At 34.4% G+C, this 1,228-nt stretch overlaps 1 protein-coding gene across 1 annotated transcript; it reads right to left on the bottom strand.

The window, feature by feature from the left end:
* Positions 1-305: 305 nt before the first annotated feature.
* On the bottom strand, positions 306-955 carry LOC119597362 (transmembrane protein 161B-like; the record flags this gene model as incomplete). The annotated part of the gene is given in 1 exon segment (XM_037946921.1): positions 306-955. A coding segment is annotated over 1 exon segment (122 nt), but the record flags the coding sequence as incomplete, so codon positions are not given.
* Between the last annotated feature and the right edge of the window lie 273 nt (positions 956-1,228).

Here is a 1,228-nt window from a genome sequence, read left to right as displayed (position 1 = left end):
GACTATACAATGAATCAACAAACATTAATCAAGAATACAATAATTTCTTACTTGTTGAATAAAAATCAGACAAATTACACTTAATTATGTCACAGTACTGCATATATATATACACACACACATACCTATATATGTGATTAACTGTTGAGGTATACATGGTTTTGACATCTATATACATAAACACATACATTCAGACAGTGTGTGTGTGTGTGTGTGTGTGTGTGTGTGTGTGTGTGTGTGTGTGTGTGTGTGTGTGTGTGTGTGTGTTGTGTGTGTGTTGTGTTGTGTGTGTGTGTGTGTGTTGTGTGTGTGTGTGTGTGTGTGTTGTGTGTGTGTGTGTGTGTTGTGGTGTGTGTTTGTTTGTTGTGTGTGTGTGTTTGTTTGTTGTGTGTTTGTGTTTGTGTGTGTGTGTGTGTAAAATACAATGAAATTAGTATGGAGATATATAGAGGTGATCCCAAACTCCTGTGATATCAATGCTATCTCCTTGAATTCTGCTTTCTACTATTTTCTAAAGAAATTTTGGACAGTACATAAAATTATTCACATTATTTGCTTGTATTTACACCCTTTCATAGAAACTGGATGAATGATATAATAAATATGACAATGATAACACTGCAGAATAAATATGACAATATTACACTACATTATTGGGGATGACAGCCTGGTTTCTAAATGTGTGGATATATTATTATTATCTCTCTCTTTCTGCTAATACCTGTTTTACATGAGTAACTCGATATACATTCATGAAATATGACATTCCTTAAATCTGTTTCACATGAGTAACTTGACATACATTCATGAAATATGACATTCTTGAAAACCATTTATGACTGAGTAAAATAAGACTGGTAGGCCACTCCAAAGGTGCCAGAGAGGAACCAAGAGAACACACACCACCAGGTAGTGAAGCCCAACACACCACGATAAAATTCTGTGGTGAACACCTGCAATTTTAATCAATGGATTAACAACAATGACAATAATGTATTTCATTTGATATCTGGCCATAAAGATTATTGAGTATTATTAAGGCCATGATCACCATAACTGCAACACAAAAATAGTAGCATTCATACACTACTTCTTGACTTAAAGATATGCTAAGTCTACAGCAACACATCTAATAAAATCTAAACACCTTATTTCTAAATAGAGAGTGAATCTTTTCACAGAGAGAGAGAGAGAGAGAGAGAGAGAGAGAGAGAGAGAGAGAGAGAGA

This window comes from Penaeus monodon, chromosome 39 (assembly GCF_015228065.2).
Source record: "Penaeus monodon isolate SGIC_2016 chromosome 39, NSTDA_Pmon_1, whole genome shotgun sequence".
NCBI lineage: Eukaryota > Metazoa > Arthropoda > Malacostraca > Decapoda > Penaeidae > Penaeus > Penaeus monodon.
This window is presented reverse-complemented; position numbering and strand designations above follow the sequence as displayed.